Genomic DNA, 16,873 nt, shown 5'->3' with positions numbered 1-16,873 from the left:
CAGACAGTAGATAGGACTGTTTTGTACTTTTGTAACTTTTTGTACTTTTGTCAGAGCCAACACATGGCGACACTGTTTACTACCTAAGTTGTATGCAACAATACCAAGGTACATGTGAAAATAAAGTATCATTAATCAATGAATGAATGAATGAATGAATTGATTCATTCATTCTTTGGGCCAAACACAGGCAGGAGGGACGAGTGTGGGTGGGACATGTGGGTCGGCATGGGTACTTTGGGCCGAAGGGCCTGTTTCCATGCTGTATGACTATGACTCCAAGGATACCGACCTGAAACGTCAACTGTCCATGTCCGCCAGAGATGTTGACTGACCTGCTGATTTACTCCAGCACTTTGTGTCCTTTTTTGTAAATCAGCATCAGCAGTCCCTTGTTTTTGCAAATACTTACCTAACCTGACTTCCCTCCACCCACCTCCTCCCTCCACCCACCTCCTCCCTCCACCCGAGGCAGAAAATGTCTGATAGCAGTCCATTGTTTGAACACACATGGGAAACGAAGACCTGACCATGATCAAGAATTTAAAAAAAACATGTGAACTATCAAACTGATAACCTGCAGCTTTCTCACTGAAGTTTTGAGAAGGGTTTGTGAAACCTAGCAACGCATGAATAATCAGTGGGTGTGTAAATATTCCACGCAGTGCAATCTTTAAATAACTATAAATATGTTTCAGACTCTAGTGTAAACAGTTTAGGAAGTGAACTAATTGGGTTATGACATTGGGCTGCACGGTGGCGCAGCGGTAGAGCTGTTGCCTCAAAGTGCCAGAGATCCGGGTTCGATCCTGACTATGGGTGCTGTCTGTGTGGAGTTTGTATGTTCTCCCAGTGACCACATGGGTTTTCACCGGGTGCTCCGGTTTTCTCCCACAATCCAAAGACGTGTGGGTTTGAGGTTAATTGGCTTCTGTGAAATTGTCCCTAGTGCGTAGGATGTCGACATGACATAGAACTAGTGTGTAGGGGCGATGGATTCAGTGGGCCGAGGGGCTGTTTCCATGCGTATCTCTAAACTAAACTACACAAAGACCTTGACTATGTGGCTGGGAATGATTAACACTGCCGGTTTTCACCAGGTGCTCCGATTTCCTCCCACATTCTAAAGACTTGTGGGTTTGTAGGTTAACTGGCTTCTGTAAATTGTCCCCAGTGTGTAGGATAGAACTAGTGTACGGGTGATTAATGGTCAGCACAGGCCCGGTGGGCTGAAGGGCCCGTTCCCGTGCTGTATCTCTAAACCAAACTAAACATGTGGCAGATAGCATGTGCCTCTTGAGTCAGCTTGGTAACTTGGTTAACTTGGTAGAAACTTCTTGAGGTCACCATTCAGACTTAATCATGACTTCAATGTACCTTTCACAATGCCTTCACGGTGTGAGTGTTGGCACAGAACAGCACGTCTACCTGCAGAGAGTGGCTGATGTGTGATTCGTCAAGCCCTGTGTTTAACCAATGCTAATAAGGTGAAATAAAAGGAACAAAACATAGAGCCCACAGCCTGACAGCAGTCTGTTCATTATTTCACTCTTATTTAACTCTGTGAACTGTCCCTAGTGTGTAGGATAGTGTTGGTGCATGGGGATTGCTGGTCGGTGTGGACTCGGTGGGCTGTTTCTGTGCTGTATCTCTAAACTAAACAAAACTATCAGATTATTGTGCGTTGTAGTATGTAAACCAAGGTCACTAGGAACATGCCTCTCCCTGCTGCTCTTATAATTGGAGGAAAAATTACATAATTAAAGTGAAATTATATAGAAAGTCCAAATGGCTGCCAGTTATTCAGCCCATGGAGTCCTTGTTGATTAGAACACAAAGTGATATCCTAACTCAGTGGGTCAGGCAGCATCTCTGGAAGACGTGGATAGGTGACTTTCTGGTTTGAGACCCTTCTTCAGACTGATTGTAGTGGTGGGGTGGGGAGGGAGGGAGGGAGGGAGGTGGAGCTGGAAGAGAGGTGGGGGAATAGATGATGTGTCGAGAGCAAAGTGCAATTCTGCCTGATTCTGAGTGCACAGTGTTGCAGTAACACAGCGGGCCAGGCAGCACCTCTGGAAGACATGGACAGGTGACGTTCCGGATCAGGACCTCTCTTCAGAGTCCTCATCGATGTTTGCGTTTCATAAAAGTGATGTCACATGACTGTCACTGAATCCTCTTTATTCCTATTCTTGTCCAAATCATAATTAATTCCTAATGTTATCTCTGTCCTTGGTCATTTGCTTTTCTGAAACATCACACGCTTTGCTTGGAAACAACGTCCATCCTATTTACTCTTTCCATCCAAGGCTCCATCTTCTCAATCACTGGAGATAGATTGGATCTATCCACTTAGTCCAAGCCTGCCCCAATCTTAAACATCTTCGTTTCACAGCATGTCCCCAGCAACTCTCACCAACTTCTACAGATGCGCCGTAGAAAGCATTTTATCGGGATGCATCACAGCGTGGTTTGGGAATAACTCCGTCCAAGACAGCAGGAAATTGCAGAGAATTGTGGACGCAGCGCAGACCACCACAAAACCAACCTCCCTTCCATTGGCTCCATCTACACCTCACGCTGCCTCGGCAAGGCCAGCAGCATAGTCAAGGATGAGTTGCACCCCAACCACTCCCTCTTCTCCCCTCTCGCATTGGGCAAAAGGTATGGAAATGTGAAAACGCACATCTCCGGATTCAGGGACAGTTTCTTCCCAGCTGTTATCATTCTCTCCACATCCACTTTATCCAGACCTTTCACTATTCGGTAAGTTTCAATGAGGTTCCCCTCTCATCCTAAATTCCAGCGAGTACAGGCCCAGTGCCGTCAAACGCTCATATGTTAACCCAATCATTCCTGGGATCATCCGGGTGCTTCGGATTCCTCCCACATCCCAAAGAAGTGCAGGTTTGCAGGTTAATTGGCCTCTGCAAAATTGCCCTTAATGTGTAGGAAATAAATGAGGAAGTGGGATAACATAGAGTGGCACAGTAGTGCAGTGGTAGGCTGCTCCCTTGCAGCGCCAAATATCCGGGTTCAACCATGACCTTGGGTACTGCCTGTGTGGAGTTTGCACGTTCTCCCGATGACCACGTGGGCTTCCTCCGGGTACTCTGGTTTCCTCCCACAGCCAAAGACATGCGAGTTTGTAGCTTAATTGGCCCCTGTAAAATGCCCCTAGTGTGTTGGGAGTGGATGTGAAAGTGGGATAACATAGAACTAGTGTGAACATGATTGATGGCTGGTGAGGACTCGTCAGGCCAAAAGGCCTGTTTCCATGCTGTATCTTTAAACTAAACTAAACTAAACAACCCACTTTACCTTCACGATGGGTGCCACAATGGATGTGCGGGTTTGTAGGTTAAATGGTCTCTGTAAATTCCCCCTAATGCGTGGAGTGTGGGTGAGGAAGTGGGATAACTTAGAACTAGTGTGAACAGGTTGGTCGGCGTGGTCTCGGTGGGCCGAAGGCCCTGTTTCCACGCTGTATCCCTACACTAATCTCAGAGAGCTTGGCCTTTCCCATTTTGTTTGAACCTTGCGGCTCCACAGATTAGGAGCTGCGACCAGTTGCGACATCAGACGCGTTATCAGGAGAACTGTTTTCAGCAACACAGCTGGAAGGTTTATTCTAGCAGCAACACGCCTGCGTAGCCCAGCACTGCTCTGTGTTTAGCTGCCGGCAAGCCGACCCGAAACGCCATCCCTCAGCACAGCAAGGTCGCCTCTCCATTCCAGCTGACTTCTCCAGGGCCTGCGTTAAGAACGAAGACGACAGCCAGGATGCGCTTTGGAAAATGTGCGCGGTGCATTGGCGTTACACTGATACCCTTGGCTGCTTTGGCTATTGTCGCTAATATTTTGCTCTATTTCCCCAACGGTGAGACAAAGTACGCAGAGAGGGACGAGCTCACCATATTGGTGTGGCATTTTGAAGGAATCATTGGAGCGGGCATATTGGTGGGTATGTTCTCTCAATCTGAGACCGATAGTCTGATAGCCAAGATAAAAAAGACTTAAGGTGAAATAATTAATAGAAGGAGAGTTTCATGTTTCAGATAAGAAGGGCTCTGGGTTTTCCATTGGAATGTCCTTCTAAGATGAGAGGGGCAAAGTTTAAAGGAGATGTGCAGGACATGTTTTTTACACAGAGGGTGGTGGGTGCCTGGAATGAGCTGCCAGGGAATAGTGAAAAGCCTGGATAGAGTGGATGTGGAGAGGATGTTTCCACTAGTTGGAGAGTCTAGGGCCAGAGGCCATAGACTCAGAAAAAAAGGATACGTCTTCAGAAAGGAGATGAGAAGGAATTTCTTTAGTCAGAGAGTGGTGAATCTGTGGAATTCATTGCCTCAGATGGACTTGACAGATTCTTGATTAGTAAGGATGTCAGGGGTTATGGTAAGAAAGCAGGAGAATGGGGTTGAAAGGGAACGATAGATCAGCCATGATAGAATGGTAGTGTAGACTTGATGCCCACCACTTGAAGTATAATCTGTCACATTTCCAGACTTATTAGTGAAAGAAGGATAGTGCTAGTGTACAGGGATCGCTGTTTGCTGTGGACCCGGTGGGCTGAAAGGCCTGTTTCCGCGCTGTATCTAAACTAAACTAAACTAATGGGACGGCATGGTGGCGCAGCGGTAGAGTTGCTACCTTACAGCACCAGAGACCCGGGTTCCATCCTACTACGGACGCATCTGTACGGAGTTTGAACGTTCTCCCCTTGACCTGCATGGGTTTTCTCCAGGTGCTCCAGTTTCCTCCCACGCTCCAAAGATGTAAAGGTTTGTAGGTTAATTGACTTCGGTAAAGTTGTAAATTTTCCCTAGTGTATGTAGGATAGTGTTAATGTGCCAGGATCGCTGGTCGGCACGGTCTCGATGGGCTGAAGGGCCTGTTTCTTCGCAGTATCTCTAAACTAAGCTAAATTAAAGTAAACCAAACTAAAAGTGCAGCCATTACTTGATGTTGCAAACAGTCTGTGCATTAGATACCCCATTCAGATTGTTGCCCCTGTGTTGGTACTCTGTGCAATGTGACTTCTGTATCCTGTTTAACATTGGACTAAAATCACAAGTACCTTCCATGAATGGTTTGCTATGATGCTTTTTCTCCTGCTGAGTAACGTTGTCCTCTGTCTCCCTGAAGGTGCTAACTTCTGTCTGAGAGGTGGGGTCCAAGGTGGCAAAGTTGTGTTTGGCTGCACGCCAGAATTTGGTCTGAGGAAGGGTCCCAACATGATACGTCACCCATCCCTTTTCATCCAGTGATGGTGCCTGACCCGCTGAGTTACTCCAGCACTTTGTGTCTATCTCCAGAATTTGTCCTTTCAGCTAAATCAGAGTGTGTAGGCTACTCCCAACGCACTAACTTCCCAATGTGTGCGTTTAGGTCATAGACCTATAAATATATTGTACCACTATTTACAAATGGGTGCCAGGGTCCTACATGGTGCCAGACATTTACAGTCGGAGAATTTTGGCAGGGTCCACTGTGACTTTGATGTTGATAATTGAGGTATAATTGAGGTATAAAAACTCCTGAAGGACATTGCTGTGCATTTTGAACGCATTTGTGGGAGACGCAACAAATTTGAGAATAAAAAAAAGAAAACTTAATGTGTGGGAAGGAACTGCAGACGCTGGTTTATACCAAAGAGAGGCACAAAATGCTGGAGTAACTCAGCGGGTCAGGCAGAAAAGGAATAGGTGATATTTCGGGTCAGACTGAGAGTCAGGAGAGAGGAAAGCTAGAGGTATGAAAAGGTTCAGAACATATCAGAGCCGGCACCGATGACCAAGGAAAGGTGGAGCCCGCAATGGCTGAGGAAGAGGTGATAAGAAAGGGATACAAACAGTGAAACTAGCAGGTCCACTCGGGTGGGGGAGGGACAGAGGGAGCAAATGCTGGGGTAACTTCAAATTAGAAAAATTAATATTCATACAGCTGGGGTGTAAGCTGCCCAAGCGAAATATGAGGTGCTGTTCCTCCAACTTGTGTGTGGCCTCACTCTGACAGTGGAGGAGGCCCAGGACAGAAAGGTCAGTGTGGGAATGGGAATGTTTCAACACATTTAATACATGTTGCGGCTATCATGAAAACTTCATGACAGGTGGCACGGTGGCCCGGCAGATAGTGCTGCTGCTGCACAGCATCAGTGGGTTGGGAACAGTTCCATCCGAGACTACAACAAATTGCAGAGAGTTGTGGACGGAGCTCAGACCATCACTCAAACCAACCTCCCTTCCATTGAGTCCGCGCTGCCTCGGCAAGGTCACCAGCATGATCAAGGACGAGTCTCACACCAGTCACTCCCACTTCTCCCCACTCCCACCAGGCAAGAGGTACAGAAGTTTGAAAACGCACAGCTCCAGATTCAAGGACAGTTTCTTCCCAGCTCTTATCGGGCAACTGAACCTCATTACAGACCTTTGAACTCTCTTTAATCGGTCTTTATCTGACCTAATCTTGACCTAACTAATATACCCTTTATCCTGTATCTGTGCACTGTGAACGGCTTGATTGTAAACATATATAGTCGTCTTGTTGACTGGACAGCACGTAACAAAGAAATGTTTCATTGTACACGTGACAATAATAAACTAAACTAAACTAAATCTTGTTGGTCTCCAAACATTGTTACAGACAACACCATGTGGACAATGATGTTAGAGGACTTTAGGAAGGTCTGATACACTGGAAAAACGGCAGGTCACCTCAAAGGGGCGGCACGGTAGCGCAGCGGTAGAGTTGCTGCTTTACAGCGAATGCAGCGCCGGAGACTCAGGTTCGATCCTGACTACGGGTGCTGCACTGTAAGGAGTTTGTACGTTCTCCCCGTGACCTGCGTGGGTTTTCTCCGAGATCTTCGGTTTCCTCCCACACTCCAAAGACGTACAGGTATGTAGGTTAATTGGCTGGGTAAATGTAAAAATTGTCCCTAGTGGGTGTAGGATAGTGTTAATGTACGGGGATCGCTGGGCGGCACGGACTTGGTGGGCCGAAAAGGCCTGTTTCCGGCTGTATATATATGATATGATATGATATGATATGATATGATCTTGTCCATGAGGAGGGGGACTGGTGCAAGGGTGTGTAATTCTAGCTGGAGTCCAGCAGAGGGTAGTGTTGCGCGACTAAAATGGGACATCTTTTATTCCATGTCTATTCATTTCATGCTTTCTTTTTTAAATTGCAGATGATTTTGCCAATTGTGGTGTTTATTTGCCTTGAACACGATGATTGTTGTGGTTGTTGTGGGAACCAGGCCTGTGGGAAGAACTGTGCAGTAAGAAACCACCAATGTACTGTTATACTGTTGTGTTATTGTCGGACATGTTAAGTCAATGGTCAAAGAGGACCATTATTGTTACAAGTGCAAATGCACAGTGACATTTTTTGTTGTTGCATACAGTTAAGTCAAATATTGCCATATCTAAGCACAATCCCCGATTAGCAAAGTGTGTGGTGAAATAGTCCACTGAGACTACATGCAGGAGTCGGCAGGTTTTGGCATCATTTCCAAAGTCTGGTCTTTTTTTTACCAAAAAAATAATTTAAATTAACTATTTACAAAAAATACACACAAAAATACAAACAAACCCAGCACCATAATACAAAATAAACAAATATTCTTAAATATTATATAACTATTTCCCCATCCTTATTGAGGATACCCTCTACCTCACACGGTGCCCAGCGGTCCCGGAAATCCCCCAGAGTGCCCGTGGACAGCGCATAGTCCCTTTCCAAATCCACATGGGCGCGGACGTAACCCCAGAAAGGGGGCAGGCAGCTGGCTCTGGTAGAGCCCTCTTCTGCCTAGCGCCGTGACTCGCGGATGGCCAGCTTGGCCAGGCCTAGGATCAAACCAACTAGGACATCTTCGGCTCTCCCCTACGCACAGGGTGCCCAAAGTTGAGGATGGTGAGTGAGAAGTGCAGCCAGAAGGCAAGGAGCAGCCCCATTAGATATTGGAACAGGGGCTGCAACCTCACACACTCCATATACACATGGTACACAGACTCTTCCAGCCCGCAAAAGTGTCAGACGGCTGGCGAGTCTGTGAACCGCGAGAGAAACAGGTTGCAGGGGACTCCTCGGTGCAGTACCCTCCACCCCAGGTCCCCGATGGAGAGGGGCAGAATCCACCAACTTCTTCTGGATGATCCCAGCAAAGGTGGCTGATGGGACCATGGTGATCAACCGGTACCAGAGCATGGAGGCCACTAGTTGGTTAATGACCATCACCCTGCCCCAGTAGGATGAGGAGCCCCAACCAGCGCCCCACCCGGGCGTGCCCTAGGTGTTATGGAACGGAGCCTGATCCAAGCGAACCCCAGTCTGCAAAGCCTCCAGCCGTCCCCTTCATCCGATCATGGAGCGAAATGACATCCCTCTCCTCGCCCATCCACCTTTGTGCGGGGGGGCTCCTGCAGCTGACCTTGAAGGTGCAGTAGGCAAGACCACGGTTCACTCTCCTACTGGGCTTGCTCCTCACGTCCGCCTCTCCGGCTCTCTCCTCTCTGGTCTCTGGTCTTCAGGGGACGAGCAAAGGGCAGCTTCCCACTGCAGGCCGCTGCCCGCAGGGTCTTTCTCATCCAGATTACTGATGCTGCCTGTTCTCTTGCAATCAGATGCTGGCGTCGGCCGTGGTGGCTCTGGTGGGGATGGCCGGCTCTGGATACTGCCTCATTGTCTCCACTCTGGGGTTGACACAAGGCCCGTACTGCCTCACAGACCTGGGATGGCAATACCCTTTCAACGACACCAATGGAAGGTCAACAAAACCACTATGTCTTTACATGGATGGGAAGGATTTAAAGGGATGAGGGTCAAATGCGGGCAAATACGACTAGCTTAAACGGGGGCATGTTGATTGGCATGGATGAGTTGGCCGGAAGGTTTTTCCCTGCTGCACGATTCTATCCCACTGTGACTGATTGAAAGATACCACATGCAGACATTATTTCCTCTGGCTTCACAATTTGCAACTCTTCAATCCTTTTGTCTCACACCTGCTGTTTCTTCATCTCTGGCCTTTGTCCAAACATCTGCCTATCAAGCCCCCCCCCCCCCCCCTCGCCTGTGTTCACCAATTACCTGCCACACTTTGTCTTGCCCCTCCTCTCCTCCGGCTTTCTTTGCACCCGCCCTCTCCCAGCTGTTGTCAGGCAACTGAACCGTCCGACCGTTGAATTGAATTGAATGGAATACTTTATAGTCACATGTCACAAGTCATGGTGAAATTCTTTGCTTGTATGCCCAAGGTAACCAGCTAGAGTGCGGTCCTGACCTCCCATCTACCTCATTGCAGATCTTTGAACTATCTTTAATCGGTCTTTATCTTGCACTAAATGCTGTGCCCTTTCTCCTTCATCTGTACACAGTGGGCTGCATGATTGTGATCATGTACAGTCTTTTCTTTGACTGGATATCACGTAACAAGAAGCTTTTCACTGTACCTCACTCAGTACATGTGACAATAATAAACTAAACTAGATTTAATAAACTCTTGTACATATATAGGAAAGGTTTGAAGGGATTGGGCCAAATGATTCTTTCGTTTTACTTTTAGCGATACAGCGTGGAAATAGGTCCTTCGGCCCACTAATTCCATGCCATCCCGGCCAGCGTTCTTACACGCTAGAGACAATTTCCAGAAGCCAATTAACCTACAAACCGGAACGTCTTAGGAATGTGGGAGGAAACTGGAACACCTGGCGAAAACCCACGCAGTCACAGGGAGAGCGCGTAAACTCCGTACGGACAGCGTACAGAGTCCATAGTCAGGATCGGACCCGGGTCTCTGGCACTGTAAGACAGCAACTCTAGCAGTGCGCCATTGTGCCGCCCCATGACTCTAGCAGCTGAACAATCTGCTTCTGTCCTGGGGAATGTCCTGGGGATGAGGGCGAGCTATTGATGGCCAGGGTCTGGGGCAGGGACATCTAGACGTGGGCTGTGGAGTGGTCCCAGAGCAAGGAGTGACTGGTTCATATTTCCCTGCACAGGTACCTCTCCAACTACACCAGCTGGAGCCAGTGCATTGAACCGAAACATGTTGTGACGTGGAACGTGACTTTATTCTCCATCCTTCTGGCACTCAGTGGGGTCGAGATCATCTTGTGTTTGGTTCAGTTAATAAACGGCTTGGTCGGTGGGATTGTTGGAAGCTGCCGTCATTGCCGACAGGTAATCCCACGTATATTTAGTTCCTCGTTCTCAACTCTTTGGGGTGGAATTTTCACTTGAATGTGCGGCATTTTAGAGTCATAGAGTCATTGTTCATACAATGTGGGAACAGGCCCATCGGCCCAACTTGCCCACGTCGACCAACGTGCCCCATCTACACTGCCTGCATTTGGCTCTTATCCCTCTAAACCTGTCCTATCCATCGACCTGTCTAATTGTTTCTTAAATGTTGCGATAGTCCCAGCCTCAACTACCTCCACTGGCAGCTCGTTCCATACACCCACCACCCTCTGTGTGAAAAGTTACCCTTCAGATTCCTATTAAATCTTTCTCCCTTCACCTTAAACCTATGTCTCTGGTTCCTGATTTCCCTACAGTGGGGAAGAGACTCTGTGCATCTCCACATTTTATTCTTCTCATGACTTCGTATACCTCTATAACATCACCCCTCATCCTCCTGCGCTCCAAGGAATAGGATCCCAGCCTGCTCAACCTCTCCCTATCGCTCAGACCCTCAAGTCCTGGTAACATCCTTGTAATTCTTCTCTGTACACTTTCCAGCTTGACAACGTCTTTCCTGTAACATTTTCTCAGAGCAATTTGCCTGAAACCAGTTCGCAATAATTTAAATGCAAATTACCTTCACCATCAGTCAAATTGTTGCAATGGTTTGATGTCCGGCCCACTGAGTCCCCTCCAACCAATGATCGCCCCGTGCACAAGCACTATCCTGTCACACGAGGGACAATTTACAGAAGCCAATTCACCTACAAACCTGCACATCCTTGGAGTGTGGGAAAACAGGAGCACCGGAGAAATCCCACGCGGTCACAGGGAGAACGTACAAACTCTGTACAGACAGCACCAGTGGTCAGGATCACACCCGTGCGCTGTAAGGCAGCAACTCCTTTGCTACGCTACTCTGCCACCCTAATATCTGAGATTTTGGAGAACTTGGGTTGGGAGGCTGATATCTGATTGCATTTATGTAGACTATTTGGGCTCTTGTGAAGAGGGGTATTGTAGGGACCAACTTACCACTGTGTAAGAAACATACTTTGCCCACAGTTGGCCTCTCCCCCATAATGAATTAGTCACTGTGGTGACTTGGAACTATCGAAGGAGGGTCCAAAATTTAATGGGAACCTTCACTTGCAAGATATGGGTGAAACGTTTTTAAATGTTTTGATTGAAATGTATATCACAATGTGACAACTGTACCTCAATATACTTCAGAGAAATACAGGAGAATGTTTTATTACGGCATTTGATTAATTTAAAATTGGATTAGCTGAAAGACTGAAGGCACAGACTGAAGTTGGGTCAGGTCCACCATTCCATCTATCAGGGAGTGCCTCCGAGAGCAATTATTTTTCAATGAATAATGACCAATTGCATTGTCTCCGGGCAGATCTTGCAAACTCGCTTTTGCAGAAACTTGAGGTAAAACAAGACATTTTTCCAAATGGAATAATTGAAACTCAGATCATCGTAGGATCAAAGTGAGAATCATAACCCACCATCTCCACCCCTTTCCGCTTTCCACAGAGACCGTTCCCTCCGCGACTCCCTGGTTAACTCGTCCCTTCCCACCCAAACCACCCCCTCCCCAGGAACGTTCCCCTGCAACCGCAGAGGATGCAACACCTGTCCCGAGACCTCCTCCCTCAACTCCATCCAGGGTCCCCGACAGTCCTTTCGGGTGAGGCAGAGGTTCACGCATCTCCTCTAACCTCATCTACTGTGTCCGTTGTTCTCGGTGTGGACGAGACCAAGCACAGACTGGGCAATCGTTTCACTGAACACCTCCGCTCAGTCTGCCCTGGCCTACCCAATCTCCCGGTTGCTAAACATTTAAACTCCCCTTCCCATTCCCACACTGACCTGGGCCTCCTTCACTGTCAGAGTGAGGCCACATGCAAATTGGCGGAACAGTACCTTATATTACGCTTGGGCAGCTTACAACCCAGCGGTATGAATATTGATTTCTCTAATTTAGGTAACCCCTGAATTCCCTCTCTTTCCGCCCCTTTCCCACTCTAGTCATCCTGCTAGTTCGCATCCACTGTTCGCATCCATATATCCCTTCGTCGCCTCTTCCATAGCCAACAATGGGCCATTGTGGGCTCCACCTTTCCTTGGTCATCAGTGCCAACTCTGATGTATTCTGAACTTTTTCATACCTCGAGTTTCCCTCTCCCCTGACTCTGTCTGAAGAAGGGTCTCAACTCGAAATGTCACCTGCTTCTTTTTCTCCAGAGACGCTGCCTGACTCGTTGAGTTACTCCAACATTTTGCTATCAGCTGTAAACCAGCGTCTGCAGTTCCTTCCTAGATATGTTTCATCTTTTGTTCTTTGTTCATGGATTCTGTTGGCATGCAATGCGGTTGACAGCTTGCAAAAGACAGTAATATTTCTCATGACTCAGGAGCAAAGGGAAGAATAAGTGAAACATTGCTGACAATAGATTTGGAGCATCAGGAGTGGGCAAAGCTGGGGTAGGGGTCTGCTAGAGTTTCAGTGGTGGGCTTCCCTCATGCCCACTATCTCTCAGGCCTCACACCATAAGAAACCCAAAGCTAAAGCGAAACCTAAATCTGTGTTTGCAGCGTCTAACTCTGACTTTTGTTTTAAAGCTCGGGAGGTGCAACGAGTTTGAGGTCGACGTGTACGAGGTCACAGGTGGGTGTTGAGATCCGGTGGGTGTCTGGGAGAGGACGAGAAAGCAAGGGAATGCACTGGGCAGGAAGGAGAGACCGATGGGGGGGAGACCAGTGGGGGGGGGGGGGGGGGGGGGAACCGATGGGAAGTTAGAGCAGCCCTGAGAAGAGAATAAGTGGGCGGTTGATAGGACAGGGATGCTTCCTGGAGTATCCCGATACACTTGGGACACGAGGTGAGAGGTAATGGTTTAGACTTTAGAGATACAGCGCTGAAAGTGGATGAGACAGTGGGATAACATAGAACTAGCGTGGAGGGTGATCGATGGTCGGCGTAGACTTGATGGGCTGAAGGGCCTATATCAGCACTGTATCTCTAAACCATAACTAAACTGAACCTGCGGTGGGGGCTTTGCCTGGTTAAGGTTATATCTATACTCAGTGGGGTAATTTAGGACATTGTGCAATATTTAGCAATGCCATGAACTACAAAGGCCATGCACTGCTGGGCTCTGACCCAGTTAGCATTAGTTTCATGGACATTGCTCTAACCACCTGCTAAAATGTCCCTCTGCTCTCTCCTGCCAGAATGATGTTTGAGGGGCAGTCACTCGGTGCCAGAATGGAAGAGTCTGGAAGCTTCCGTCTCTCTGCGCTGGAGGTCCTTGCTACTGTCATCTGCTGCTCTGAAATCAAGCCTCTGAATTTCCTCAGACACTTCGCACGCGGTGTTATACAGGGTTCTATCGGGATTCGGGGTAAAGTCAGAGGAAATTCAGAGCCCATGTGATATTTTCAATGCCATTATCATTAGGCACTGATGTGTGTGAACTGTATATAGGATCATTCAACCATACACAAGGCAGTGTCAAAGCTAAAAGCTATTGCAATAACAAAGCCCCCGGACTTTTAATGAATCGCATTAATCAATGCATAGAACAATTATGTGATTTACAACATTAGTCAAATGTACATTGAGATTGCCTCATTATTGTCATAAGTTCATAAGGTCACAAGGAGTAGAATTAGGAGTAGAATTAGGCCATTCGGCCCATCAAGTCTAATCCGCCATTCAGTCATGGCTGATCTATCTCTCCCTCCTAACCCCATTCTCCTGCCTTCTCCCCATAACCTCTGACACCTGTACTAATCAAGAATCTATCTCTGCCTTAAAAATATCCACTGACTTTGCCTCCACAGCCTTCTGTGGCAAAGAATTCCACAGATTCACCACCCAGTCAGTCGCTCAGTCCAAGTTGCTTTAAGTGCAGTTGGCCATAAAGGCCCGTTGTCCTGGCGACGTAGCACTGTGGGTCTGGCCAGGTGAAGCTGTAGCCGTCCTCCACCGCTGCTCCACCGCTCCCTGTGACCATTTGGATTTCCTCCGGTGCTCCAGTTTCCTCCCACATCCCAGAGGTGTGCAGGTAGGTTACTGGATTACTGCACTCATGCGTGGGGACATGACAAAGGAATGAACAGGGAGGTGAGCTGAGCGTGAGGGAGGGGACATTGCTGGAGCTACAGGGAAAATAAGGGGAGGGGAGATGGGATTGTTCTGCTGGGAGCCAACATTGACCTGATGGGCTGATTGGCCTGTGTGCGTAGGACGCGCTACAGATGGTGGTTTAATGCTGAAGATAGACACAAAGTGCTGGAGTAGCTCAGCGGGTCAGGCAGCATCGCTGGAGGAAAGGAATAGGTGACGTTTCGGGTTGGAACACTTCTTCAGACTGAAAGATAGAGATTGCCAGAACAGAACAGGGCCGGCAACAGATGACCTCAGGAAGGGTGGAGCCCATAGTGGCCCATTGCTGGCTGGAGAAGATGTAACACCAGGGATTCAAGGATGCGAACAGTGGGACTAGACCTCTCCCACCCTAGACGTCCTACTAGTTCCACTGTTCGCATCCTTGTATCCCTGTAATTAGCACACCTTCCCCAGCCCACAATGGGCCAACAAAGACCCTTCCTGCCAACAATGGGCCATTGTGGGCTTCACCCTTCCTGCCAACAATGGGCCATTGTGGGCTCCACCCTTCCTGCCACCAATGGGCCATTGTGGGCTCCACCCTTCCTGCCACCAATGGGCCATTATGGGCTCCACCCTTCCTGCCACCAATGGGCCATTGTGGGCTCCACCCTTCCAGCCAACAATGGGCCATTGTGGGCTCCACCCTTCATGCCAACAATGGGTCATTGTGGGCTCCACCCTTCCTGCCAACAATGGGCCATTGTGGGCTCCACCCTTCTTGCCAACAATGGGCCATTGTGGGCTCCATCCTTCCTGTGGTCATCTGTTGCAGGCCCTGATTTGTTCTGGCTCCAGCATTTTCGGTCTTTCTTTAGGTTGATTGTCCTCCTATTTAGTAATAGGGAAGTAAGAATACCATACGTAGCTTCTAAATTCCAAACTACTTGTCGGATGTGCCTACTACTGGCACAATGATGACAACTTGGCCACAAGTGATAACATTTAATAAACTGGATTGACATTAAATGTGCACGTGTAGTTTTTGCTTATTAATTTCAATTTTTGAAGGAACGTTAGAGAGGGGATCGGGAATAGGCCACTCGGCCCATCGAGCCTGTGCTGTCATTTATTGAGGTCGTGGCCTGTCCCCAGCCTCAGCACCGTATCCCTTGATTCTATTAATGACCAGAAATCCCTCAATCTCTGTATTCAATGAACACAATAATTGAATCCCCACAACCTCCAGGTTAGATAATTCCAGAGATAGGCACGAAGTGCTGGAGTAACTCAGCAGGTCAGGCAGCGTCTCTGGAGAAAGGGAATAGGTGACACTTAGGGTCGAGACCCTTCAGCATACTGAGAGAATTCCAGAGTCACCACTCTCTGAGTGAGGAGTTTTCTCCTTTACTTTTAGGCTACTTTAGAGATACAGCGTGGAAACAGGCCCTTCGGCCCACTGAATCTGCACCAACCAGCAATCACCCCGTACACCAACACGATCCTACACACCAGGGACAACTTACAGTTTTTACCGAAGCCAATTTACCTGCAAACATGCTTGCATTTGGAGAGTGGGAGAAAACCCACGAGGAGAACGTACAAACTCCGTACAGACAGCGCCCGTAGTCAGGATCGAACCTGGATCTCTGATGCTTTAAGGCAGCAACTCTACCGCCGCCCAACTTCGAACTTCTGTTTTTTGTAGGAGCACAGTTTCCAATGTCACAGTGGCAGCAGTAGGTCCAGCATGGAAGTGGACGGGTGGTGGTGCGGTCGGGGGTGGCGTCAGCGAACCGGCCTGGTGGTAAAAGTCAGTTGGACCGTCCGCTATCACCAAAATATAAAGAGGTCCGTAAAAACGAGGATTCACAGTGTTAACTTTCTGCCATCTTTGAAGAATTGACCAAATTCCAAACTGCTACATTAAAGTAGCAACACTACTGCTGTGCCACCATGCCACCTCATCTGAGGCCTACACCTTATCCTGCAAATGTGTCCCCAACTCCACCCACCTGCCAATAAAACGCCCCATCACTGGTATCCACCTATCACTTGCCAGGCTTTGACCTCTAACCCCCGACCTCTCTTTTCCAGCTGGTGTAATCTCTGGAGAACATGGATAGGTGACGTTTCAGGTCCGGACCTTTCCCTCAAGCTGATTGTGCTGGCAGGTGGGAGAACACTGGAAGGGAGGTGAGGGCGGGACAGAGTCCGGCAGGTGATAGGTGGATAGACACAAAGCACTGCAGTAACTCAGCGGGTCAGGCAGCATCTCTGGAGAAAAGGGATGGGTGACGATTCGGGTGAGGATCCTTCTTCAATTTGCCTGACCCTCTGAGTTACTCCAGCACTTTGTGTCTCTCTTTGGTATAAGCCAGCATCTGCAGTTCCTTGTTCCTACAAGTGATAGGTGGATCCAGGTGTGGGGGATTGATTGGCAGATGGTTGAACAAAAGCCGGAAATGATAAGACACAAAGTGCGAGATAAGTAGATGAAGATAGATCAGTCTGGGGTTGTGTCCCAACCTGAAGTGTCACCTATCCATG

At 48.2% G+C, this 16,873-nt stretch overlaps 1 protein-coding gene across 1 annotated transcript; it reads left to right on the top strand.

Annotated features, from left to right (window-relative positions):
- Window positions 1–3,469: 3,469 nt before the first annotated feature.
- LOC144599489 (transmembrane 4 L6 family member 1-like) lies at window positions 3,470–15,341 on the top strand. Its single transcript, XM_078410449.1, has 6 exons — window positions 3,470–3,960; window positions 7,199–7,288; window positions 8,637–8,779; window positions 10,014–10,194; window positions 12,832–12,877; window positions 13,444–15,341. Exons 1-6 carry the CDS (start codon window positions 3,784–3,786, stop codon window positions 13,446–13,448), a joined length of 642 nt encoding a protein of 213 aa, XP_078266575.1. The 5' UTR covers window positions 3,470–3,783; the 3' UTR covers window positions 13,449–15,341.
- The last annotated feature ends 1,532 nt before the right edge of the window (window positions 15,342–16,873 follow it).

Source organism: Rhinoraja longicauda, chromosome 13 (genome assembly GCF_053455715.1).
Source record: "Rhinoraja longicauda isolate Sanriku21f chromosome 13, sRhiLon1.1, whole genome shotgun sequence".
Taxonomy (NCBI): domain Eukaryota; kingdom Metazoa; phylum Chordata; class Chondrichthyes; order Rajiformes; family Arhynchobatidae; genus Rhinoraja; species Rhinoraja longicauda.
Note: the sequence above shows the minus strand (reverse complement) of the source record. Positions and strands in the feature narration are given on the sequence as shown.

Coding starts and splice junctions, on each gene's coding strand:
- LOC144599489 (XM_078410449.1), top strand. CDS start 3,784: ATGCGCTTTGGAAAATGTGCGCGGTGCATTGGCGTTACACTGATACCC. Junction 7,289..8,636: donor CCTGTGGGAAGAACTGTGCA/GTAAGAAACCAC, acceptor TCTTGCAATCAG/ATGCTGGCGTCGGCCGTGGT. Junction 8,780..10,013: donor TTCAACGACACCAATGGAAG/GTCAACAAAACC, acceptor TTCCCTGCACAG/GTACCTCTCCAACTACACCA.